The 25,889-nt window shown below is 39.6% G+C and overlaps 1 protein-coding gene across 2 annotated transcripts in view; it reads left to right on the top strand.

The window, feature by feature from the left end:
- Positions 1 to 1,739: 1,739 nt before the first annotated feature.
- NUP155 (nucleoporin 155) overlaps positions 1,740 to 25,889 on the top strand; it is an 871,946-nt gene continuing 847,796 nt past the window's right edge. Inside the window, exon 1 of one of the 2 annotated variants that reach the window (XM_086960546.1) lies at positions 1,740 to 1,995. In XM_086960546.1, the coding sequence (XP_086816672.1) occupies positions 1,848 to 1,995 (148 nt within the window). In that variant the 5' untranslated portion in view covers positions 1,740 to 1,847. The remainder of the gene's footprint in view (positions 1,996 to 25,889) is intronic. The other variant, XM_086960547.1, reaches the window with a different exon arrangement.

Below are 25,889 nucleotides of genomic sequence, written 5' to 3'. Positions count from 1 at the left end.
GCTCGGGAACCCGAGTCAGGATTATAGTGTGGGCCGCCGCCTCAGGAGGCAGATTGACTACAATTGGCCTTGGGCGGTCTGTCATTCTAATAGGGGACTTTTCCTGCCTCATGTTGGTGGTGGGATTAGGCGGTTTAGACTTTCGAGCTAGGGGCACTGGAGGTTGTTGCCTTGGTGGGGCTACTGGATTGGGTTTCGGTAGGGTAGCTGTGGGCACAATCCCAATGGCAGCAGAGGTTGGCTGATTTACAATGGAAGTTCTAGGAGCACTAAGGGGAGGGGAAATCCCAATATTTGTAGCAGCTGCTCCTTTGTTGCTGGACCGTGATTCCCGCTGGTCAGTCAAACCCCCAGATGCTTTTTCTATTGCTAAAAGTCTAGCGTCAATAGAATCAAGCCTAGCCAGCAGCGGGTCAAGCAGTTTTTTAAGAATGTTAGTAAACAGGTGAGTAGTATTGTCCATACTGCTGCAGGAACCCTCTCCAAATATATACGGGCCGGACTGTGTTGGCAATTGGTTGTTAAGAGGGTGCATTGTACTCACCATTTTGTTGGCATTGGCGGAGGTGGAATTTTCCGTAACATCGATGATGTTGGCAGTGGCGTTTTTAGTATGGTCCAATTTAGCCCTTTTTGCACCATTTGATTGTCTGAGTCTCTCTCTTTTTTGGACTGCCCCTTCATGCAAACCTCGTTGATGGGTTAAGTTAGTGTCATTCCCCTCTTCACTGGACATAACTGGGTGGGGTGTTAGAGGTGGCATCGACTCAGGAATGATAGGGAGTGAATCTCTAACCTGAATTGAGACGCCGGTAAACAGCATATCAGGTTAGGTTAAAAATAGGAAATTAAGGAAGCTGAGCTGGTGAGAAGAGCTTTAAAATCGTGCTGGGGTCCTCATAGTTTATATTGATTTTTGTTGCAGTGATATAACCCCGAGTTTGAATACAGCGACACGTAAGTGATATCTTCATAAGACAGTATTCGACTAGTTAGTCACGGGCATGTAAGGTTATGGTGGTGAAGCAGATAATACACACATAGGTGCAGACGGTGATATGGTTTAGCTGAACACTACGCACATACAGTACATTTTGACTCATGATTGTTATATTTTGTTTATAGTGTTGACTCCCTGATGAAGGGGGGTATGGATACGCCCGAAATGCATTGGATTGAAATTTAACTCTGTCGCTGATGTAAACATGACTAAAGATTTACAACGATCATAATGTTTACCAAACCAAAACGTGAAATAAAAGAAGAACAGTAACAATAATAAAAACACATACAACAAAGGAGTAATGTGTGTGGAATCCTCTTTTTACATTGAGGAGAATCAGGTGTGCCCAAAGGGATGTCTTTAATGTCCCATTGAAGACACAATATTCCAATTAATATTCAACTCATACAAATCCACTTTTCACTGGATGAGCGAGTATCAACACTTAAGTATGTTAGGAATAACCTGACATTCCAGTTCCATAATAAATAACGTATTTAGTGTTTTGGGCTCGTGTCTCACTCTGTCTGCAAAAAGATACTGATGTGTCTGTCCATTTTACTGCAAAAGCGTTCAGTGTTCAAATAGTCATTACTATAGTTCTGACAAAAAAATCACGCCTTCTCGTAAAATTCCCCGCTCTTGCATCTCCCCAATTCAAGATGGCTGCCACACAAACTAGAGTGAACTACTCGTTTGTAGTTTTAGTACCTGTTACCGGAAATACGTCATTGCTTTCCAGGCGTGTTTCCTCTTTGACATTTTGGGCGCACGTTTAGCGCGGATTGAAGTGCTTGGTGTAGTACTAGTGTCAGCTCCCAAACCTCCCCCGGTATTCCCTGCCATGCCGGCCCCTACACCACCCTCGGCCCCGTCCTCGGCCGCTGCCCTGCAGGAGGCGCTAGAAAGCAGTGGGCGCATCATCGAAAGACATCTGCAGGAGGAACGTGCATACCCCGACCTGTCAGAGTTGCTGCAAGTTCCCGCTCCCAGTAAGAAAGTAGAGGGCCCCTTGTGAATAACATTTTAGTCACTACTGTGTATTGTGTGATGGCAGCATTTGCGGTAGTTTTGGTGACTTTGGCTATTACTGCTAATAATATTTCACCTTAGGCTGCTATTCTGCCCATCAGTGCCCGTGCTGAACCTGCTGCAGTGCCTGCCGGTGCCCTCTCCACTGTCCTCGTTGTTGTCAGCTTCTGCAATTTTGTTTATATTTGTCTGACAACGAAGCATTTCTACCAGAAAGGACATTCCTAGTAAATTGGCGGTGGAGTGGCTACATAGAGTTGTTGTTGAAATCCACTTTTCTTCAATGCCTGCTTACTGCATAGCATGTTATTTACTTACCCGAGTGCTGTATTTGTTCCTGTACTCACATTGGTACAAATACATTACTTTGTTTTACCTGATTCAGCCAGCAACTGCTTGCGTGGTCTGCGCTACTCACTTGTTTAACTAAGTGCAGCACCTTGTATTTATGATGTGTGTATGCATGGGTAATTAAATTGTGTAAACGTAGATGGAAAACAATGGATCACGTAATATGTTCTTACAGTTTACGTCGAGGAAGTCTTTCTTATATAGTGATTACAAACATTTTGAGTTCTAATGTTATTTGAATAGATTAATGTACTTTTCCTGAATTTCAGACTAGAAGGGACACTTATGTTGTTTAGCAGATCGCTTGCCCATAGATGGAGAAGGTATGTCTCCTTGTTCTCTCTACTTTTTGCATTTTAGTTTCTAGTCTGGCGATGTTCTACCTTGCTGTTCAGTTGTGCTGCAGGGTAGTTGAATTCTCTATAAGTTTTGAAGTGTTGATATTCCTAGTGGCTTTTTATGTGACACAGATGATCTTAAATATGATGCTGGTTTGGAAGAAGGTCTCAGTGTGAGTAGTTCAGGGTTGGTGTTATATAGTTGACGTTGATTTACATTTCGGAGAGCCTGGCTTCAGTTTGTGGCTGTGTGTTAATGATTATAAATATGAGTAATTCGGTCTTGGTCGAGTTAAGATTAAGGTTGGCCGTACACATCCAGTTCTGAATGAGTTCTAAGCAGGTTTTGAGTCTATGACTAGTATATATAATCAGTGGAAATTTTTCATATGAAATTGCGTATCGTCAGAATATTGATGAATATTGAGGCTGCTTTCAGTGAGAAATATAGATATTTATTTAACAGGTTGACGATGAATTGGGTCCATATGTCGTCTTAGGGTTCATCACTGGAAAAAGAGAGTTTCAGTTGCCTTAAAGTACCCATCCGGGTTAATAGGTGGCTGTTACGGTGATAGGAGGTGGACCATAGTAGCAGCATAGGAGTAGGAACATAGATATGAATTCAGTGTTTTGGTCGGTATTTGATGGTTGGCTGCATCAAACGTTACAGGGAGGTCCCGGATGGTCAGTATTGTTGGTGATCAAGAGTACATAGTCAGTTATTATGAGTGTAGCTGTCTGTTCTGAATCTTGGTCTACAGCTAGATTGGTAATCCTGGAGGTGATGGTTCTTACTGATCAATTATTTTGGTTGATTTGGATGGAGTCGGCTTTCTCAGTGATTTTATCATTGAATGAAAAGAGGTCAATGATCGTGAGTCTAGTGTAGGTTTTTTTCTGTACAGAGTGGATCTTCCCAGTTTTAAGATCATTAGGAAATGTTATTTGATTGAAGAATGTCTTGACCAGAGGTTAAGGTAGTACGAAGGAGCTGATCAAAGGCTGTTATATTTGGGACTGGTTCGAATGGAGAGGGTTTCTTGTCTCATGGTGAGTGTCTGTTTTAGTGGTGGTGTTTTGCGTTGTGAATTTGTTTGTTTTCTTGATGAATCCTGAAGAAGTGGTTGGTGGTATTGCACTTCTTTATTGCATATGAAACTGGAGGGTCCATAAGTGGATGGATGCAGTCTTTGATTGTCTTGAAGTGTTTTGTTTTTTTTGGGGCGTTTTTTTTTTATTGTGGTCTTGTAAAAGTTGACTTTGATGGAGATGAGGAGCGTTTGTTTCCGTTTTCGGATTCAGACCCGCAGGATCACTCACACTGCTTCAGGGGCTATTTCTTCCACCCTGTGGCTCTACTTCTGCCTTAAGAAACCTGATTTGAGGCTTGTTTGATGTGGCTGTTTACTTTACTCATGTCTTTTATGGCCTTGTAGCGAATCCAGTTCATACTTGTTTCGAGGTAGCTCTCTGGTATTTTTGTATGTTGCAGATTTTTGCCGTAAACCTATTTCAGCGCTGCTGTGTTGGTGTTTGAGTAGTCCTCTCCTGTTTTTTCAAGTCATGTGGCATATCTAGGTTTGGCCGCCATTAGTTGTCCCCATGAACACCCAGTGTTCTGATGCTGTTTTTTTTATGCTGCACGCTATGTTGTGGTACTTTGACTCAATTGCTTTTTTAGACTAAAGATCCTATTTTGTCAATTGATATGAGCATCCTTTTAGGTCTTGTAAATTATACATTTTATTTGACTGCTGTACATTTTGTTTTGCGATTTTAATTACTCCTCACGCTTTGCTTGGGTTATGCCTTTTATTAAATTATGTGCCATTTTCTATGTATGTGTATTCATAAAGGACAAGGCTAGGTGTAAAAGCCATGAGCAGAAAGGATCCAAGAAATATTAGTAGTGATGCACATGACTTCATGTGCCATCTGTTGTTCTGATATTGTAGAGGTCGTTATCACCAATTCCTTGAAGACATGGGTTTTCCAATGCTTTCAAAGCTAGAAGATGGAGCGGTCGAGCTAGATGTGCATTGATTGGCAATACAGATTATGGGTGCATCGAAATCTTGGCGTGGAGTTTTCTCACCTTTGTACTTTGTGTTGAGTCTGATGACATCATTTCAGTAGGTGTTACATATGCTTCTTGAAATTTCAGCCTGCTCGCAAGGTGCAGAGGTGTGAAAACCTTTAAGTTATGCAGTGGTAGCAGGAGCTAGTGAACCTCAAAGTGTAATGTCTATGTCATACAGACACATTTTCTTAGTCCTTTGAATCTTGATGCTTTGTGGAGTACTTGTCAGGGAAGTCAGCTGTTGAGGATGACGAGCAGGACACTCCCTCTGTTCAGGTCTGAGAGGATTAATGGCTGGACTACTGTTATGAATTTGGTTATGAGAAGAATGCCTTGACACTGCGAAGCATGTAGTGCTGGTGCCATGCTTTTTGTGTCTCTTTTTGACATTTGTGATTTGAAATTCAAGCTGATGATCGTGGAAGCCAATGACGTTAAGAGCAAACTTGACCAAGAGTTCGGTTCATATTGGTGTCTTTGGAAGCAGAGAGACTTGGCGCATGTTAGAATTTGTTGATTGGTAGACATTTCTGAACTTGTGCTCGTTTTCTGTGATTGTCGATTGACACAAACTCGGTGTTAAAGGAGTGGAGCTTCAGGTATTCTTTCAAGATACAGTCTTGCATGGTGCATAGGGAGGACCTTACATACTCAATGTTGTTAATGATCCTTCAGTAGAGATGTGCATTGTCAGCCAGTTGGTGGGCTTTCATGTTCTTTTCTGCCATGGGAACTCCGAGGGGTTCCATGTAAAGTTTGAAGATCACTTGTGACCAGATGGAGCTTTGGGTAATGGGCAGGGCATAGGGATAGTTTTGCACCAGAAGGAGTTCATCTATGCCCGCTTAAATGTGTTGTTCAGGTAGGAGGCTAACCGTTGGGCCAACAATTGCACAATGATGCTTTTGCATAATATCTCGCCAAGAAGTTGTTGGGCAGGGTATGATCTTGAACACATCCAAGACGTAGAGAAGGCAGGGATTGTTGATGTCAGAGAGCTGAATTGCTTGATCAGCCGTCTGGTTATGTGCAGCCTCTGTTACTGTTCTGCCCAGAAGCCTGTTTGGTAGTCAAATAGAATGACATTGGTTTTGATTTGGTTATGCAGCTGTGTGGCAACTGCTTTCTTCATGATTTTTCCTCTTCGAAAAGGGAGGTGAAGGATTTGACAGATATTGACTAGTTCCTCTGAGTTAAGCGTGGCTTATCATGAGTCAATCTGTCTCATTTTGAGAAAGTTAGAGAAGATGGCTTGAGCAAGTCATTTAGAGGTTTGAGCATGGTTCTGAGCACTGAGTCCTGTGATGCATTTTTCCATGGATGATTGGATAATGTTTTTTCATAGCATATCACTTTCACAGAGTTGAGGAGTCTTGAGGGTTCTTCAATTATCAATGTGGTGATATTTGTCCATTTAATTTGAGCCTTCGTTACAGGAACTTGTTTCGTTTGATGATTGGCTGCAGTACTTTAGCGCCTCATGGCCTCTGTCAACATGGCCATGTCTTTTAGATGTAGTTTGCTGGTTTTCCTTCTGGGTGTTGGTGTGGAAATATTTGAAAGAACAAAAGTGTTGGGTGTCAGATGAAATCTAGACTTGTTAGTTTGCTGTGCTTTGCAACAGTGATGTCTGCTAGTAGGTTGGTGAAACTGTTTTTCTTGCTGTTGGTGGCAGCATTTTGTGCAAGGCTGAAGTCATCTAAGTAGATGTTGGAGTAGCTCGAGGATTCTGATGTCAAAGAGTTAGGGTTTGAAGTTGAGCCATAACCAGAGAAAAGATTGATGAGATGAAACGTGGTGATTTTGGCTGCTGTCTGGGGAAAGTGGCAGGTAACGGTTTCAAAGGATTTGATTATGGACTGTTTTTGCACAACAATTTGTGTGGGTGCGGTTGACTTGTTGGATGATGTACTCTAGACAAACATGGAGGACAAGAATCCATGTGGTAGCTGGTGGGAACACTGTCTTTGCGACTAAGAGGGTGTTTGAATTATGTGTAGGGTTACTAGACTACAGTTAAAACTAATTATAACCAATAAAACACCACTGGAGGGTATATCTGCATTTCTGTAGAAACCAGAAAAATGGGTTTTGTTACACTTTGGTACTAAAGTTTTATATATGCAGCCTTTACCTTGAAGCACTTTTCAGTGACGGATGCTCCCACTATTATCCACTCTGGCCACTGTAAGCAACTTACAGTTATTTCTTTCCCGCGCTCCCATCGTGAGGTGCCATTTTTGGTTGGTGCGGGCTCCAGTGTTTCTGATTCACATACTCAGGCTATAAAATGGCCGCTGGCTGTGCAGCGGATGCACCTAAGGCAAGTCAGTCTGTGCCTGGATCGTACCCAGCAGCAGTCATGCTGCTGGTAAGCCTAAACCTATTGCCCCGAGAAGAACCTTTTCTAAAGTTTAGCTCTTAATTTTGAACAAGGTTGTTTGTAATCTTCATACTTTTGAACCTGTGTTGCCGGCTGAGCATGAGGGTCTTTGTTGCTGTGACTGCTCTTTCTCATTAGATGGTTTATCTAATTCTGCTCTACCTGTCTGTTTGGGGTCTGAAGCTACACCCTCATCTAATTCTCTCCCATCCTTCTCTGCCTGTCTCATAAACTGTCACTCCCTACCCAGACATGCATTAGATATATATAATTTACTCATGGATTATACCTGGGATTTGATGATCCTGACAGAAGCTTGGCTTAAGGAGTCTGGTACGCTCATTTACTGTCCTCCAGATGTGTTGGCGGACTCTCTTCTTCCGCTTGTTGACACCCTTGGCCAACTTTCCCCTCTTCACACGAAGTTTATGGCATTATTGGGATTTCAATCTTCATGATTCCTATATTAAACCAGCGCAACAATTTGTGTCCTTTTTGGAAGGTTTTTATTTGGAACATTTGGTGAAGGAACCTACCTATTTGGCAGATCCTACACTTGATCTCATTTTTAGGTCTCGCCTAGCCGCCACGCGCCGGCGCTACTCTAGTAGAGGGCTTTTGGAATCACTTCAGACTTCCAAGAGCCTTCTCCGTGTGGGTGTGCTCCTCCCACACATACCATTGGCCTTTGCGTCTGGCTTTCAATAATTTAAAGCACGCAAATGGCCAAAGACTGGTGCATGACCCACCTTTCCTCAAAACTTTCACTCCCATGGCCTAGGGGGTCCCGGAAGCGCGCAGGGTGCCATCTGTTCTGGATCAGGTTTCTAGTTGGCTTTCACTTTCGGGTGCCGTGGCAGGCACGATGGCAGCTGCATTTCTTACAGCGCGCAAGCACCACTCACTGGCTTTTTTTCCTTCCAACAACTCTCCCTGTCGGAGGATGCAGTATTTCCATGAGACCGTAGGAGCAGATGTCCAACTACATCCCTTTCACTGATGAGAAATACACTTATGTGCGGTCGGTATCACTGGCGGTGTGGACCTTTGTATAAGCTGGTATTTCAGATTGTTTTTAGTATATTTGATATATTGGAGATCAACGATTCAGATCTAATATGTGCTAGCCTGAACGCATCCCTGTTTTTGTTGCGAATTTGTGCATAATATTTTAGCACGTCTTGCAGTATTTCTCCCTTCTTGTACACGTGTATGTACACTATTCTTTTGCTTTCCAGTACTTTCAACATTCTATATAAAACGTAATTTTGTTGCTAGTGACCTTGGTTTTCTGACACTGGGAGAGAGGGGAGCGCTTTGCTAGGATATCGTAAAAGCACATCGCTGAATGTGACCCCCACCACCCATCCCTAACGCCAGATTGAGTGGTTATTGCTGCACAACACAATGTAAACCTCGCTCCCTCCCCCATGCCTCTGATGCAATCCTGGACTTCCCTACTCGAGTTGACACGCTTGTAGGAGGCACATCGTGAGTAGTCACTACGCAGAAAGGGAGAAAGGTGAGATCGAACCAGAGACTGGGTGAGTACCAGAATACACAGCAGGACTTTGTCTAATGCAGAGATCCCAGATAGTTCTCAAGTACAATTTGAGTGTTTAAAGCCAGAAATTGGCTAAGACTGAAACTGTGATTTAAAATATTAGACACGCAGACTGAGTAGGACTTAAAGTACTTGAGATCGTGACTGTTCTCAAAGGTTTGAGGCTCTCACTCTGGCAATACGACCTAGTGGGTTTGGCAGCAAGTCTACATCCGTAGGTGAGACTTAAAGTTGAGACTATGTGCTAATAGGAGTAATAAGATCTAGGGTGTCTGAAACTGAGACAGACTGCTTAAACATGTCAGCGGGGAATCTAGGTAAATGTTGTAATTAATTAGATCGAGCTTGTTTGAAGAATAGTTAAGGGCTTCGTTATCGATATTCTAATTGTATTCGAAAGGGTAACTAGTCAAAATATCGAGTTTTTAATTTCGACTAGACATAATATTGAGTCAAAAGTATAGAATAGACATAATATCGACTGTACATAATATAGACTGCAAAAATATCGACTAGAAAAAATTTATATCGACTAGAATAGCAAAAATATTGATTCAAAAATATAGAATGGACATAATATCGACTAGACAGAATATAGACTACAAAAATATCGAATTTAAGGTAAGTAAATATTAATATTCAATTTTTGTGTAATATAATTTTGTAGCGGGTTGTGGGTTTATAGGGGAATAGGGTGGGAAGTAATTTAAATATAATTAATTAAATGGTATTTTATTTATTCGTATTTATTTACAATTAATTGATAAATTATTATCAATTGGTAATTAAAATATAATAGCTAATTCATTTTAATTGATTAATTGATAAATATTTTGTTTTTAGTAATTTATTTTTTGTAGCGGGTTGTGGGTTTATAGGGGAATAGGGTGGGAAGTAATTTAATTATAATAAATTAAATATGTTATTTTAGTTGGTATTTAGAATTGTAAATTAATTATTAATTTGTAATTTAAAATGTATATTGTACTTTATTGTAATTGATTAATTAATAATGATGTTATTTTTATTAAATTTCTGTAGTGGGCTGTGTTTTTAGGGGAATAGCTTGTAAAGTAATTTAATTGTAAGTAATTACTTTTTTGAATAAAAATGTATTGAGTTAATTTTTCAAAATACTTTTAAATTGTTAAATATTTTATTATTAATAGGTAAATAATTAGTATTAGTAGGTAATTTTTATTATTAAATACATTTTTTTGTATTTTAAATTGATTATTTAATATATTTAACACAATTGTAAAATATTTTAATTAATTTGTAATTGGTGTTAATATTTATATTATTTATATTTAAATAAGAAGTATTTACTTGCACTACTATTGCACTCACTGTAGTTGGAATAGTAATTTTACCCCTACGCTATCCAATGCTTTCCCTACTGTTGCACTCGCTGGAGTTGGAATAGTAATTTTTACCCCTACACTATCCAACGCTTTCCCTACTGTTGCACTCACTGGAGGGTGAATAGCAATTTTTACCCCTAGGCTATCCAACGCTTTCCCTACTGTTGCACTCACTGGAGGTGGAATAGTAATTTAAACCCCTACACTATCCAACGCTTTCCCTACTGTTGCACTCACTGGAGTGGGAATAGTAATTTTTACCCCAACACTAGCCAACGCTTTCCCTACTGTTGCACTCACTGGAGTTGGAATAGTAATTTTTACCCCTGCGCTATCCAACGCTTTCCCTACTGTTGCACTCGCTGGAGTGGTAATAGTAATTTTTACCCCAACACTAGCCAACGCTTTCCCTACTGTTGCACACACTGGAGTTGGAATAGTAATTTTTACCCCTACGCTATCCAACGCTTTCCCTACTTTTGCACTAGCTGGAGTGGTAATAGTAATTTTTACCCCTACGCTATTCAACGCTTTCCCTACTGTTGCACTCTCTGGAGTGGTAATAGTAATTTTTACCCCTAACCTATCTAACGCTTTCCCTACTGTTGCACTCACTGGAGTGGGAATAGTAATTTTTACCCCTACGCTGTCCAACGCTTTCCCTACTGTTGCACTCGCTGGAGTGGGAATAGTAAATTTTTACCCCTACGCTATCCAATGCTTTCCCTACTGTTGCACTCACTGGAGTCGTTACAGTAAATTTAACCCTTTCGCTATCCTACGGTAAAAATATTGTATATGTTTTATAAATATGTGTGTGTGTGTGTGTGTGTGTGTGTGTGTGTGTGTATATATATATATTCACTGAAAAAACCATAGGTTATAGACCATATATAGTTAGGAATTAGCATTTACAAAACCTTAAAAATTCACTGGAAAAAACCATAGGTTATAGACCATATATAGTTAGGGATTAGCATTTACAAAACCTTATTTTACTCGCACAAAACCGTTGAAATTCGCATATATAGTTAGTTGCACTAACTATATATCGCGCACCCGCAATCCACTGCTGATGATGTCACATATTACATCATTCATGACATGGTCAGTGACATCACTGATGACATCACTGATGACATCTCATTTGACATTACTGATCACATCACTGATAATATCATTCATGTGATAATACGATGAACCTCTTCAGACTCTAATATAACCTTAGATACAATCAGTGTAAACAGACACTCACAGATTGTCACTCATCCATGGAGTTACTCATACATCTAGTCAGTCATGCAAAGAACCAATCACTCTTCCATTTCCTCAACTATACAGTTATACACACCTTACTAATTTAAACACATTCTAACACATATTTACTCTTATACAATCCCTGATACAAGTTCACAATGATCCATACAGCCACTCACACATTCACTGGCTCTTATGCACAGTTATTTATATATGTCAACTCTCACATGTACTGTGTTTTACATATGTACTTACTTTGACATGTAGCACTGAGATATCCATTCACTCACCAATACACTCATGCACACAGTCAACTGCCCATGCAGCTGTTTCCACATGCACTTTTGAACCCATACATCTAGTGAATCCACGGCTCACACATCTATGCACAGAGTCATACACCTCCCAGCCACTCACACACAGTCTCCCATACAAATACTTGGGCAACCAATCAATAACCCATATAGTTACTCATATAGCTACTGATTAACACATGCAGCAGTTTACAGAACAACAGACATAATAATGCACAAATTAAGACAGTTTAGTCACTAACCCATGCACTCAGTGAGACACATTTAATCCCTCACTCATACAGTCAGTCATGCACCTACTAAATCCTTCATCCAGACACTTATACATCCACTCATTCTTCAATATGTAAGACATATTTTAACTTTACAGAAACATACAGTCACTGGATGTTGTCATCAGTGATGTCATCAGTGATGTCATTTGAGATGTCATCAGTGATGTCATTTGAGATGTCATCAGTGATGTCACTGACCATGTCATGAATGATGTAATATGTGACATCATCAGCTGTGGATTGCGGGTGCGCGATATATAGTTAGTGCAACTAACCATCTATGCGAATTTCAATGGTTTTGTGCGAGTAAAATAAGGTTTTGTAAATGCGAATTCATAACTATATGTGGTCTATAACCTATGGTTTTTTCAGTGAATTTCAATGGTTTTTTAATAGCAAATATCAAAAGCTGTAAAATGTATTCTTATTTTAATGCAAAAATATATTTTATATGTTTGTAATATAATTTTTTTATTTATATATTTTTTTAAATTATTTTTTTTTTGTTTCGCTACTGGTCCGCGCACCGGGTAGCTTCCCGTTCGCTCAATTTGGTGCCGCGACCCGGACCGCGAACCGGGAAACGTTCCGTTAGCGCAACTGCCGCGCAAGAAAACAACATAATGACGTGTCGCGTAAACGCGACGTATCGCATTGCCTCGTAATGCATTTTATGACGCGCCGCGTTAGCGCACCCAGAAGTGCTCCGGAGCGCGAACCGAGGCGCGAAGCGCAGCGCCCCAGAAGCGCTCCGGGTGTGTAGCGGGACGCGTAACATAAGCATAACAGGTCATGTGACTTGTTCATAAAACGTTTCATTGGTTCATTTTACTTTTGGTTTCCTAATGATGTAAGGCTAGGTCACATGACCTAAAAATAACACTTTTCATTGGTTTAGAACATTTTTTTTTCCCAAATGCTGAAAGGCCCCACCTTTTTTCTCACTCTGACTTTCAACTTTGTGAGAGGAAGATCTACTTTGATTCTTAAGAAATGGCTTCATTAGTAGCTGCAGCTGGTGCACCCCCACCACCACCACCACCTTCTAGGAAGAGAGGACCACCTCCTCAGGTTATCCTTCAGCAAGAGGAGGAAGAAGAGGAAGAGGAGCAAGGGACGAGGGAGTTTTTGCATGAGGAGTCGAGGAGGTCCCATGTGAAAGAAAATTACATATGGCAATTTTTCACTTTTCCCCGGGGCCAAAAAAAAGGTAAATGCCCGGTACGTTACCTGTCTGATCTGCAAAAAAGATCTGTCAAGAGGGACTGATAAGAAATACAGCTATGGCAATTACACCATGCATCGGCACATAGACAGGTGGCACCCTATAAATTATAGTGCTGCGAAAGTACGTGACCTGCAGGATAACCCCCCTCCTGTGGCCAGTACATCAGAAGAGGCAGTGACGGGACCAGAGGCGAGGGAGACGGTCCCAAATATCCAGCTGAAGTTTGGGAAAGTGAAGCAAGTGTGCATTTCTTGCGCCCAATTGATTTGCTACAGGGAGAGTAGCATGCATTTAATCAACACAGCTATTGACAATCACAAATGTCCAAAACGCCCCAGAAAATAAATTATCTTTTTTTGTTGTTGCTCCTGTTGAGCCCTTTATAATGAATCATTTTCGTTCCCCCCCCAAAAATATAAAACCGTTCAAAAAATACAAAAAAAGTAAAAAAAAAGTTCAGAAAAAAAATAAAAAAATGTAAAACAACAAAAATAATTTAAAAAAAAGTTCTTTTCAGAACTACCTCCCCTTTATAAGAAATTGCTAGAATGTTTAGCACTCTGGCAACCTCTATTTCTTTTTATTCGCTTCCCGGTTCGCGCGCCGGTACGCGAACCAGAATTTTTTTTTTTTAAAAAAAAAAGAAGAGTAAGTATAAGGGAAGTAAACAGAGAGTAATGTTAAAAGAAAGACAGCTAGAGGGAGTAACATAGAGATACTTTTTAATAGTTCTATTTACCGAAGAAAAGGTGTAAGAGGGTATAATTGTGAAAAACAAAATAGATAAGGAAGTGAAAGAAAAAAAGGAGAGTAGAAGAATAATAAACAAGAGTTTCTTAGAGAATGTGAGTGAATGTTCAAATTAAGAAGAAATACAGTAAAGGATGTGGAATGAGAGGTAGGGATAGAACCGGACTAAAAACAATCCTGAGGGAAAGTGTTAAGAAAACAGTGAGCGAAAGTAAATAGGAATAAAACAAGATGTATGACAGTGACTAAGGTTAAAACATGTGGAATAACGGAGAGAAAAAACAGAAAGCAGAAAAGAAGAAGTGACAGAAAAGGAATGATTGAAACAGCAAAGAAATGTAAATAACATAGTGTGCTTGAACTACAGGGAGAAAGCATAATAAACAAGTAGTGAAAGAGTGATGAGTCAGAGACAGTGAGAGTAATAAAAACGGAGTGAGTGAACAAGAGTGAGGAACTATGAGAACAGAGGGACTGAGAAAAGGAGTTGAAGGAGTTGAGTAAGTAAGTAATAGATAAAGGAATGAGGGAAGTAGCAAAGGCAGGAAACTGAGGATTAAAGAAATGAAGCAGTGGAACTAATATAAGTTAAATGTGAAAGAGATGTAACTTAATGAGTACTAAACATTTACCTTATAATTATCGTTAACTTAGTCACTTGTTATTTTTATACTTTCAATCTGTGAATGAAAGAACAAAAATTTTAAAATTGATAGAAGGTAGTAAAAGATGAGTGAGCATGAGACAAGATGAGTACATATTAAAAATCACAATTCAAAGTACAGAAATAATTATACATATTAAATGGTTTATTTTTGCTGTTCTCAGAATATATCAAATTTCACTAAAAACAGTGAGTTGAAGGTATTCATCATATAACAGCGGGGAAAAAAACACAATCAAAATGATTGTGTTTAAAAAACCCATATAATATAATCAATCAGAAATCAGAACTCCTCAAAAGTAACTTACTTTCCATGACGTCAAAGGATGTCCTATGAACAGCTTATACTCTGTTGTGCTGTTATTATTTTCTGCCCGCCACTTTCTGAAGGATAAGCTCCATCGTTTTAAGAAAAATGAGACCTATAATGCAATTTAAAACAGCACACTAAATTACAGCAACACCTAGAATCATTATAATCCAGTTACCTACCCTAAATTCTCACTTCTGAAAACAAGTCAAAAGGCAACATTGCCTTATAGTCAAATAGTAATCATTGCCGAAAGACCAGCCTTTTTTACATTTCAAATAAGCTGTGTAATATCCTGATGTTGTCAAAGGACCATCATGTCATATAATAGCTGCAGTTACAAATGTTCTTCCTGAAATCGACGACTGTGTAGCCAAAACATTTTTAATTAGACTTGACAACTTATTTACATCTGGTTTATATAGTTGGAATTGTAAAATGACATTTCACCCATAAGTTTCTATAAATAATGTGGACAGCATTGCAGACTTACATTACCTCTACTCCTTCTTTTGAACTGCTGCTTGAATTAGCTTATTAAAACAAACAATTTTCGCTCTGTGCTACACTTATCCACAAGGCTATATAGTGTAGGAGCCATTAGAACCTCTTGAAATTCCTCAGAACAAATCCAGAGATTCCTTCCCTAAAATTTTGGTTGTAAGAACACCAGGTAAGAATTTTTAAGGTGAAAAGGCAATCTTTTTTTGAAAGTTAAAACAGAATCATTGCAGAATGACCAGCCGTTTCCAGACTTCAAATAAGTTGTGTAATGTCCTGATGATGTTCTTTTAAAGTTTCTAGAGAAAAGACAACATTAACCACTACATTAGCATAGCAGTTCACACCAGAACTATTTTCAAATTGAAAACCAACAACATCTTCCACAGAATTCATTTTCTTTCTGCTTACAATTTTGGGTTCATCGACTTTTGGTCTTTTTGCTACAACCTCCTTACTATTAGTGATATTTCTTCGTTTCTGGCCTACCTCACGTTTCTCAAACAAAGGATATTGAGGCAAATGTGGCGCATACTCTCTTATTAACCTATTGTATTCCATAACACAATCTAGATCCGCACAAATGTTTGTGACATCACACTCAATCAAGTACAAACCCGATAAAGTTCTGACTTGTGACAATGCTACATAAGCCATACCCTCCTTGAACACAGAACTGCCAATATTCACCAAAGCACTGTCTACACTTAAACCTTGTGATTTATGGATTGTCACCGCATATGCCAAGCAAACAGGAAATTGCTTACGGCGAACATATAAGTCTTTTACAAGCAAAAACCTAGCTGTGCAACGACCAATTAGCTGTACTTCCTCAATGCCATCAAATGTAATTTTTAAAAATTCAATTCCATCTCTATTTCTGTATTTCTCAAAATCAACAACATTACCCATTGATCCATTTACCAGACCTCTTTCAACATGTAAATTCCTTCTCAAAATGATACGGCAATTTAAGCACACATTCAGAGTCTTTTCAAAACCAGCAGTTTTAGATATAGTCTTCTCTAATGAATCCAATTTAGATTTCAAATTCTCAGACAAAACAATTGTTGCACCCATATGCTCTATTCTGTCAATAGCTTCCAGTTTCACAATCTCTTGGTTTTCTAAATTCAACATTTTGTTGTTGAAGATGGAACATTCTGCAAGAGTTGGCATCAAACATATTCCCGATTTCTTCTCAGTAATTTTATGAAAAATATTCTCTGGCAGAACGTCTTCTGGATACAAAGTTGACAGTAATTGTGCATGTAAAGCTGCTTTCCCACGCTCAGTCACTTTCCCGATTCTAACATCTTGTAGAATATTCTTGTAATCTTCATCCTTCGCCTGACGCATATTTTCACGCAGCTCAGCATAATTGAAGTTTAACCATATGTTAACGTTGCCAATGCTCCCTAGGCACTTCCTGGTATCTTCATGCGTAAGCAGTTTAAACACTGGTTGTCCTTTCACTGGTGTCAGCTGCAGAAGAACACCGAAAACAATGATGTGTTTGCCACCAAATAACACATCATACTCTGTTTTAAGAACTTCCTGCATTCTCAAATGCACAAAGGCAAGCATGACATTGGAAACCATGCTTACTTCGTCAATGATAAGAAGTTTCATCTTCTTCAGGACTCTAGATACTTCACAACAAGCATCTCCCGATAACTTGTGGTATTGTAATTTGTTATCATGCTCCACTGGCAGCATCAGTAGCCGATGCAAAGTAATACCTTTAATATTATGTGCTGCCAGTCCAATTGGAGCGGTGACAACACAAGACAGTGATGACTCAGTTCTTTTCTGCAGATAACATGAAATTGCTTTAATGAGGAAACTTTTTCCAGTTCCTGCTTCTCCACTCACGTACAGTCGGACAGGCTTCAACGACGTACATGAGCACTCTTTCTTCTCATGGCTTAATCCATGATCAATTTGGCTGATAACTTCGTCATATATTTTCCTCTGCTCAACGTTGAGTTGTCTTTCCAAATCTTCTAAGTTAATCACATCCTCCTGAGCATGTGCCATGGCTCTTTCCACTTCAATCATGGCAGTGGCAGCTTCATTTTCGATAACTGGTCCTCCTAGTGGATCCTGACTCAATGAAACAGAACTCTGACTGTCCTGAGAACTGTCTCTAGCAATCTCGGCTGCTATTGTTGCTTCCTGCTCGATTTCTGCATTCAACATTTCTAGATATTTTGGAAAAACAGGACATTCTATGAACTCCTTGGCTGCATTGAAAGAGTCTTCGTAACAGAGGAAATCTCCAAGCAGTTCCTCTTCTGCACGCCAAGGCTTGAAAAGTTGCAAAAGAGCTAAATAAAAAAACTTTTCTTTCTGGAGATTCGCAATTCAATTTTCGATGATTTACCAATAGACATTTTTTTTGCTTGTCCACACATCCCTCACTTCCAATTACAGCATACACTCCTTTATCAATATCTTCTGTGATGTTCCTCTTGAAAATGTAATTTTGTAGAACCTCATACAGACAAACATTCTCCAGGTGACTGCTTCTATTTGGATAATATGTTGGTCTTCAAAATATCTGTACTGCTTGGCTCCTTCTCCGCCAAATACTCAATTTCCCGTACAGGTTTGAGAACTCGATTACGCGTTGCAGCAAGACCAAGACTTGCCCAAATGATACTCCTAGATTTGGCATAGAGACTTGCTGAAGATAACCGGTCAGAACATTCGTAAGCTCCGATTTCTCGATGCGACAACATCTTCAGACTGAAACTGTACAACTTCTTACTGAGGCTCTTTTCATGGGAAATGTCCTCCCACATATCCTTGAGTTCTGTCTTTTCTTTTTTTGTGATGTAAGACGTCACATACCGAGCCACAGCCATACAGTTGTCAGCCACAAACTGTATATCCATGTTAGCATTCCACAAGGACAAAATCACTGGGTTGTAGTCATTGATGTTCTTGGACTCTTCGTTTCTCTTCAAATTGTATGTATTTTTGGGTGATTTCCTTGTCATATTATGTCGCAGCGAAGACATCAAATTGTTCACTCTTTCTTTAGATATCCCCAATCGTGGAAATCCAAAACAACATTTTGTATAGTACTTGTTCTTGTTTCTGAATTTACGACGACAGTACTTTCCACAACGATGGCTTTGAAACCGTAAAACTTGTTCTCTTAGTCTTTTGTCTTCCTTTGTCTTTGGAACAGCACATGTAGAATACTGTTCTATGAAATTCATCCGGATCTGTTCCAAATTTGGGTGCATCTTTGATCCATAGCAGCATATGTATATGAGCAGCACCTCGTGCTTGATACTCCTTTCTCCAGAAGAAATCCAACACCCCCAAGAGGTGGATTTTTCTTGTTCGTGATGAAAGACATCATAGCTTCAAATCTATGATTGAAGTACCTGCATACATTCACTGGATCCAAGGAGCACAGTTCTCCGGGTGTCTTGAATTTAATATTTTCAATGTTTCCATTTGCCTCTCGTAGAAATTCAAGTAAGTCTTCCCAGCCATACTCAGCACTGCTGAGAGTGAGGAACCATGTGGGAGTTCCTAAGTTCCTCAGCATACATTTTAAGTCACCATGACGACTGTACCAATACTCATTAGTACCACGCTGACATGCCATTAGATTAATCAGGTGAGAATCCAAAATACTGTCTTGCACATTGACTTTATCCATAAAGTCCCTTGCTGAGATATTTAGCAGTTTTAGACCACTTTTCAGGATGTGGTTCACTGCATAAGACAGTCCAGACAGATCACTTTCAAACAATAGATGAAACAAATAGGGAATGCATTGACGAAACCTAGGATCTTCTGCATACAATCGTAAAGTCTGGTATTCAGAAGCAGGAATTTGATCAGGTCGCTCATCATATCGTCCTCCTCGACCTGTGGGAAATAACTGTGGAAAACACTGAGCTTCCAAACTTTCCTCCCAAACACTAATGGGACTCCCTTTGGCTTATTTCATTTGAAACAACTCAATAGCATTCCCTATGACTTCCTTGGAATGCAAAGGATGAACACTATAATGTTCATATATTTCTTCATTTTTAGAGGCTTCTACTTTCTCAATTTGTCCAGCACACAATTCGCTGTCTTCTTCTTCACTTACTTTCTCTTCTGCAACACATACATTCTTGTAGTACTCATTGTTTTTTATCAAATACAATGTTGCCTTTTTGACTTTCCTAACATCCACTAAATCTTGCCAGATTTTCTTACTCTTTGTCGGAGCACCATTAACTAGGATAACCAGAGGTTCCTCTTCCACTTTCTCTACTCCAATTGTATTAATATTTTTCTTCAAATCTAAAGGCAAATAAACAACTCTTCCCTTTAATCCTCTCTGTAAATCTGATGGAGGCAATTTCCTTGTCTTTGGCTCCATTCGTACAATAGCCTGAAAGGGATGCACACTTTGAATCAAAATAGATTCATAAGTATTTAAATCCTTCAATTCAGAAGGAATGTCAACCAATTCCAGATTATTATGAACCGCTCTAGCAGGCATCTGGTTTTGGTTTAATTTGTTCAAACAATAAGTACACATACGTTGGTCCGATCCCAAATCAAAACAATTTTCTACCATCAAGTATGTAGCAAAATCCTTCCATTCACTATTGTTTTCCATTTCACTTTTTTTTTTTCAGAACTAGATTTTATTGACATTTCAGATATGATTGCAAGACATTCACAGCGCTCCGAACACCGGAGGGGCTGTGAGCAGATAGTCAAGAGGCAGTGCAAAGCAATCAACCCTACAAACAGGATAAGACATTAACTTTGAATTACCCGATACCCCCCAACCCCATAAAACCACCCCCTCCCGGGTCCCACCCTAGCCCTGTCCACGATGGTTACCTGAATCTTCGCAAATCAGTCTATAAAATAACGGTAAAGCACTCACATCCTCACCCCAGCTCACAGGACAAATGATCTTCAGTTGCATTCTGCCGCGGCGGCGGCTCCAGCCACAACCCCCTGTAATCGGCCCACCTCTTCCAGATTTTATAATGCTTTCTGGGGCAACCACGAGCCTCAAATACCGGGCGTTCCAGCCCCATACAATAATCCATGCCCCGTTTCCATACCTCAATTGGGGGAGCCCTAGGGTCTTTCCAGGCTCGGGCCACGTCCCTCTTGGCCAGTGTAAGGCCCAGGAGTAGCAAGTGCCTTTTATAGAGGTTGCCACCCACCTGCTCCAAAACGTGAAGGAGGCCTAGCTGTGATGTACGTGGGAGTTGCCAACCCAGAACCTCATCCAAACAGTCCCATATACGCCTCCAAAATCCCCCCAGAGCCCCACAGGTCCACACGGTATGGAGGAACGTGCCCACCTCTCTGCCACACCTCAGACAATCAGGGGAGGCAATCAACCCGGCTCGCCACAGCCTCTTCCATTTCACTTTTTGCATATAAATCCACTAACTTAGTCTGATTCTTATAATAAGTCCGTCGACAAGACACACAAGTGAAATTAGGCCTCTCACTTGATTTCACCTGAAAGATGGAAATTTCCTTGTGAAACTTATCTATATTAGAAATCTGTACACTCTCTTCCACATTACCTTCTTCTACTGGGTCAATTTCAACATTGTTCTCTTTACTAGCAAAGTAATAGAACTCAATTTCTTCACAAATATTATTCACATGTAGTTCTGAACCATGCAAAAGAGCACTGCTCAATTGTTTAAGCATAATTGCTGGACTCTTTATTATGATGCACTGCAAGCATCCTGAAATGATGAAAAACACTCTGGCATACTCTTCTGGAAAGACAAGCCAGTGAATGCCCATGCAAACCTGTTACTTCTCTCACTCTGCAAGGATCTAATTCTTGCAACAACTTCATTTTCTGTTTTAAACTTTTCTTATTAAATGTACGAACAAAATCACAAAGCAAATTGATGGAATCCTGTCGCACACTACAAATACTACTACATTTCCAGGTGTAGACTGGTCCCTTAGGACGTCTTCCTAAAACCTCATCACCTAACACCTCTTTTGCATTTGCAGACACAAGTTTTTCTTTTTAAACCGGACAACCATCTTTTACCTCATATGCTCGACCACTGGTGTCAACCGCATGCACCAAATCATCGTCCTGAAAGTAACTCTCCTCATTGAAAAATGTCTCACAACTTGAACTATGCATCCATTCTCCTGAGAAAACTTCACAAAAATTACTACGATTAACTACTCTCTTCTATCTACTATTTGATTTGAAATCAGAAATTACCTTGTTTAGTTTCCTAATTCTATTGATTACCATAATAAATAACTTTCGCTTAATTTCGAAAGCCTGATCAATAATTTTCTCTACATTTTTCTTTTTCTTATAAAATGTCACTTTCTGTTGGCCTTTCTTAACATTTTTTAACAAATTGACAATTATCCTGTTGCGGAACATTCGCCTACGAATGTCCCTGAATTGATTTTCCCTTCTACTGCCATGCACAGACTTATCTCCTGCTCTAGCAGAAACTTTTTTGACGGGCCTTTCCTTTTCCTTTAAATTGTCTCTCTTCTTATGCACTAAAACATGTTCAATACTGGTATTTTTTTTTTCTGCAAATTCTTTTTAAAAATGATTTTATTTTCTTACCCGGAGCTTTTTTGGCGACTTGATACGATTTAATAGTAGAGGACTGCTGCAAATCTTTACCAAGGTGGAGTGTAAGTCGCTTTGCTTCTTTTTGTTTTCTCTGCCTTGAGGGCATTTTTAAAGTTTTCTAAAGATCTTCAGTTAAATCTGTGGAATTCTTTAAAAAAAAATTGATATTAACCACTATTACCAAACAGTAAACCAATAACAGTAAGCAAACAATTAACACACTAGTTGTCAATTCTATCTACAGTAATTTAACAACATAGACAAAGGGGGCGTATTTACAAGGCACTTGCACCATGGGGGAAGTGAGTTAAAATTCCAAGAACACATAGGGTCGTATTTACAAGGCCCTTGCACCAGGGGAAAGTGACTTAAAAAGGCCAAGCAGACATGAGGGCGTATTTACCACACCCATGCACCAGAGGGAAGTGAGTTAAAATTGCCAAGCACACATGAGAGCGTATTTACAAGGCCATTGCGCCAGGAGGAAGTGACTTGAAATGGCCAAGCACACATGAGGGTGTATTTACAAGACCCTTGCACCAGGGGGAAGTGACTTAAAATTACCAAGCAGACATGAGGGCATATTTACCACACCCATGCACCAGGGGGAAGTGAGTTAAAATTGCCAAGCACACATGAGGGCGTATTTACAAGGCCCTTGCACCAGCAGGAAGTGACTTAAAATTGCCAAGCAGACATGGGGGCGTATTTACAAGGCCCTTGTACCAGGGGAAAGTGACTTAAAATTGCCAAGCAGACATGAGGGCGTATTTACAAAACCCTTGCACCAGGGGGAAGTGAGTTAAAATTGCCAAGCACACATGAGGGCGTATTTACAAGGCCCTTGCACCATGAGGAAGTGACTTGAAATGGCCAAGCACACATGAGGGCATATTTACAAGACCCTTGCACCAGGGGGAAGTGACTTAAAATTACCAAGCACACATGAGGGCGTATTTACAAGGCCCTTGCACCAGCATAAGGTGTGGCTTATTCCGAGGTATGCTGGATTGTCTGGCAGCCATGGTAAAACCAAGAAATATCTAGGAGCAAAAAGGCAGGTCTTGCAGTCACAAAAGTTTGTTTGAGGTGAGGCCTACTCATTGTTGCAGATGAAATTTTGGCTTGTTGAAGAGTACAGAGGACATAATACATGTGCAGGCCAACAGATGAAGTGAGTCATGTCCACTGCACACTTGAACAAAGGCCAGACCTCCCCTGTCTCCCTGGACAGGCCTAAACCTCATCTGCACAATGTGATTAGTAATGTTAGGAAACACAGGTGATGTAATTGAAAAACGTGCAAATATTTTTGCTCATTTCACAATCACATCACCTGTGTTTCCTCAGCTTAGGTATCTCATTGAGTAGATATAGTCTAGCATATCCAAGAGTACGCAGAAGGTGAGGACTGTATGCAGCAGTGCAATGTACATAATTCTCCTCCTTTTACAATTATAGAAGTCTCAGCATATCCATGCCCCCTTAACAGTCCTAAATGTATATCATAATTATCATAGTGACTATGAAACTCTAGCAGTACATATTGTGAAACCTAAAAGACTTCAAGAAACGAGTTTTTAAACCGTCAAACAAGCAAATTATTCTCCCATATTCATGTTGGGAAATGAAATATTTATTTAAAAAAGCAGACCCCATGTTGTCCTTCTCATAAATGTGAAAAGTATTTCTTTTTTTAAAACAACGATTTTATGGTCATAATTTGAAAACACAGCACAGCTCCTATGTACAAGCACACCCTAGCTGGCTTCCTTATTTTCTCCAAAAAGCATACTAATCTCTTTCTAAATTAAAGGAATCTTTTCTCACCTTAGCACGATTTTTAAACACATCATGTAAGCAAATTAGTCTCCCAGATTCATGGGAGAAGTACCTTAAAATTGTCTAGCACACATAGGGGCGTATTTACAAGGCACATGCACCAGGGGAAAATGACTTAAATCTGCAAAGCACTCAAGAGGGTGTATTTACAAGGACCTTGCACCACCTTTAAAGTCACTTTTAAAATGGGGAAAATGACGTGAATGTGTCTCATAAGCCTTGTAAATATGCCCCCATGTTGACTATGTAACTCTTGCAGAACATATTGTGAAACATAAATGACTTCAAGAAACGAGTTTTTAAACCAACAAACAAGCAAATTATTCTCCCATATTCATGTTGGGAAGTGAAATATTTATTTAAAAAAGCACACCCCATGTTGTCCTTCTCATAAATGTAAAAAGCATGTATTTTTGTTAAAAAACGATTTTCTGGTCATAATTTGAAAACACAGCACACCTCCTATGTACAAGCACACCCTGTCAGTACTAATACTGCACATTATCTATAATTATAATTTGTCAAATAAGCAAAATCTTTTTTAAAAACATAATGAAAACACTTGACACAAAACAACATTTTAAATGCACAGCTGGCTTCCTTATTTTCTCCATAAACTATACTAGTCTCTATCTAAATTAAATGAATTTTTTTCTCACCTTAGCAAATGCTTTTTGAATTTCAAAACAGTCTCAGAAACACACCAATTTTTCTTTAGCAGAGCAAAAGGTATGCACTCCAGAGGCTGCAACCAACAGAGGCACAGAAATGCTGAAATTCATCACACATATCTCTCATGTCACCCAATCTAAACTCTTCCCTCACTTTTTTCAAATCAACACCCTTCCCTCCTCTGCCCTTTCTGTCCTTTTTCCATAGCAACTACCTCCTGCCAGACCTCTCATGTTTACAAGTTCACACAACAATGTTTCAAATGAACTCTGAACTCTCAGTACACCTGCTAATCCACTGCAATGTTTCTTAAAATCATTTTTTCTTAACCATTCAAATTACATGTTTCAAAGAACACATCCATGCACCCTAACTTTCTGTTTTCAGCAATGGAAATCCACCAATCACTGCTACTGAATCATTAGCACTGAAACTCCACAGTTTTTTTTCTTTACAAACTCCTACTATTTCAACCTCCATTTCATTCCCACACTTCATCTGACTGCAGCAGAACCTCCTCTCACCATGTTTTCTGTCTGGATTGTTGGACATAGTTACATCCACTGGGCTCACAGGTATGCTGATAACAGAAATTTACACAACCTCAATTTACAAAATGTGGAAATCAAATGGATTGGCCAAAGAGGATTGAGATGTCACCAATTGATACCATTGGTGAAAACCTTTTTACATTTGCCAAACCCTGACCTCATAATAGTGCACTGTGGAGGAAATGATTTGGGCACTTTGACTGGGGTAGGTCTGGAAATGCTCTTAAAGGACACCTTTGAGCAATTAATGGCACTTTTTCCTCAAACTGCCTTGGTATATTCCAATATATGCCAAAGACAGAAATGGAGGTGGTCCAATCAAATTTGTCCACAAATTGAGAAAGCGAGGAAGCTTACATGAGAGAACATGGAATGGGCGCCATCTACAACAATAACTTGCGTTACTACATGCAAGATATCTACAGAGGAGATGGTGTGCACTTCTCAGATGAGGAAAACAGAGTTTTCATACAAAATTTAAGACTGTGTATTGGTATTTATTTTTATTTTATTTTTAGAGTTTTCTATAGCGCGAACTTGAACCGATTAGGTTATCAGAGCGCTTTACATAGCACCAGTTCCGTTACATGTTATCACAGCACTTTACATAGAATCAGTTACGTTACACATTTCAGGAACACATTTCTTTTTGTTCTAGTGAATAGGGTTCTCTTCACACGGGGGAAGGGATACACCTGGCTATATTCCAACAGTCAATCAGGCGACTAGTCGTTAAAGCTATAACTCTAAACACAGGGAGGGGATACACATGGATACAATCTAAA

The sequence above is a fragment of the Lissotriton vulgaris genome, chromosome 3_1 (genome assembly GCF_964263255.1).
Source record: "Lissotriton vulgaris chromosome 3_1, aLisVul1.2, whole genome shotgun sequence".
Lineage (NCBI taxonomy): Eukaryota > Metazoa > Chordata > Amphibia > Caudata > Salamandridae > Lissotriton > Lissotriton vulgaris.
This window is presented reverse-complemented; position numbering and strand designations above follow the sequence as displayed.